Here is a 1,828-nt window from a genome sequence, read left to right as displayed (position 1 = left end):
ATTCACATCAGAAAACTAACATAAATGTAGCCGTAATTCTTCTGGGAAAAATAATAATCAAGATAATCAAATCAGCTATATTTTGATCTCTCCCATTCTCTTTGCTCGCTCAAGAATCGCTCCGAAAAAATGAATTTGTTTGAAGCAAACCACAAAAGGTTTCTCTGCGTCTGTCCAGTGTTTTGGTATGTGTCTCTAGCCTCTCGAAACTTCAAATGGCTGTATCTCGGCTTCTAGAAAAGTTAGAACACTCATTTTTTTGGCAAATGATTTGGAGGATACAAGAATTCGGGGGCGCCCTTTTTCAGGCATTTTGTGCTCCTTGTACCCCGAATGGTTGCACCCTCCGAATTATTATTTGCATCATTTTTTCTACATTTTTCAGGTGGAAGTTTGGTTATCTTCCTTTTTTTTTGGCTATTTCTGATTTCGCTATCACTAATCACGACTCATCTTATGTGTCCCCTTTTCTCGGTGCCTACAATGTACTGGGAACAACATTTTAGTAATTTCCGGTCTGAAAAAGTTCGTCATTATTCTAAAAAATCTGTCTGCTCATTTAGTTTTTTTGTATTTCTGACTTTCAGATGAAAACATCTAGAAAGTTCTTTTTTTTTCAAATTTTAAGATTTCCAGATTTTTTCTGGATTTTCAGATATTGTGTCTAAAAAATAATTTGCACATTTTGGCACGTTTTCCCACAAAACTTATTGACAATTCGCCGAAAATGGAGATTTAGAGAAAAAGAGAGAGAATAAGAAGTTTCAGAAAAAATGAAAAAGCAGGTGTTTCTGATTTTTCGGACTTCCTTGCCTCAAAATTGATTTTTCTGAAAGTTGTCAAAAATTATTTTTATGAGTATCGAAATTTCAGAAGTTTCAAAATTTCAATTTTTTCGATATTTTTAGGAACTTCCTAAATTCTGGATTTCCAGAAATTGTTGATTTGTTGAATTTTTAAAATTTCGATTTTTAAAAATTTCAATTTCTCATGTTCCATGTTTCTTGAATTGGTTTCTCAACTATACTCGACTTAATTCGGACGTTCTGAATTTTTTCAAAAATGCCTCAATTTCAAATTTCCCGATTTTTACAACTTTTCCACTTTTTGACAAAGATCATACACACTTTTTTCTCCTTTTCCCACAGACTTTTTGTCCCTAATAAATTTTTTTCAGGACGTTTTTCTCTCTGACCAGGAAGTACATAATCTTTTTGATCTTTCTCATAGTAATCAAAATTTGTTCGTTCGATTTTTGGAAAAAAAAATCACCCGAATTCTGAGAAAACAAAAAATAATTATTTGGAAAATGCCAATGTAAAGATCTCAGAATTTTTTGGAAACAAAATTGATGGTTTGAGAATGAAAATTTTCGAACTTTGGAGTCGAACATTTGAATTTCGATTGAGAAGGGCCACCCAGGACCCAGGACCCAGGACCCAGGACAAAGGACCCAGGACCCAGGACCCAGGACCCAGGACCCAGGACCCAGGACCCAGGACCCAGGACTCAGGACCCAGGACTCAGGACCCAGGACCCAGGACTCAGGACCCAGGACCCAGGACCCAGGACCCAGGACCCAGGACCCAGGACCCAGGACCCAGGACCCAGGACCCAGGACCCAGGACCCAGGACCCAGGACCCAGGACCCAGGACCCAGGACCCAGGACACAGGACCCAGGACCCAGGACCCAGGACCCAGGACCCAGGACCCAGGACCCAGGACCCAGGACCCAGGACCCAGGACCCAGGACCCAGGACCCAGGATTTTAAATTTTCCGATTTTAAAATTTTGCGTCATTTTCTAGCTGATCTTCCAATTTTTCGT

At 39.3% G+C, this 1,828-nt stretch overlaps 1 protein-coding gene across 1 annotated transcript; it reads left to right on the top strand.

The window, feature by feature from the left end:
* Nucleotides 1–1,362: 1,362 nt before the first annotated feature.
* CBG00867 lies at nt 1,363–1,773 on the top strand (the record flags this gene model as incomplete). Its single annotated transcript, XM_002629614.1, has 1 exon — nt 1,363–1,773. The coding sequence occupies one exon, from the start codon at nt 1,363–1,365 to the stop codon at nt 1,771–1,773; it is 411 nt and encodes a 136-aa protein (XP_002629660.1).
* Between the last annotated feature and the right edge of the window lie 55 nt (nt 1,774–1,828).

Source organism: Caenorhabditis briggsae, assembly GCF_000004555.2.
Source record: "Caenorhabditis briggsae complete genome, chrII, whole genome shotgun sequence".
NCBI lineage: Eukaryota > Metazoa > Nematoda > Chromadorea > Rhabditida > Rhabditidae > Caenorhabditis > Caenorhabditis briggsae.
Note: the sequence above shows the minus strand (reverse complement) of the source record. Positions and strands in the feature narration are given on the sequence as shown.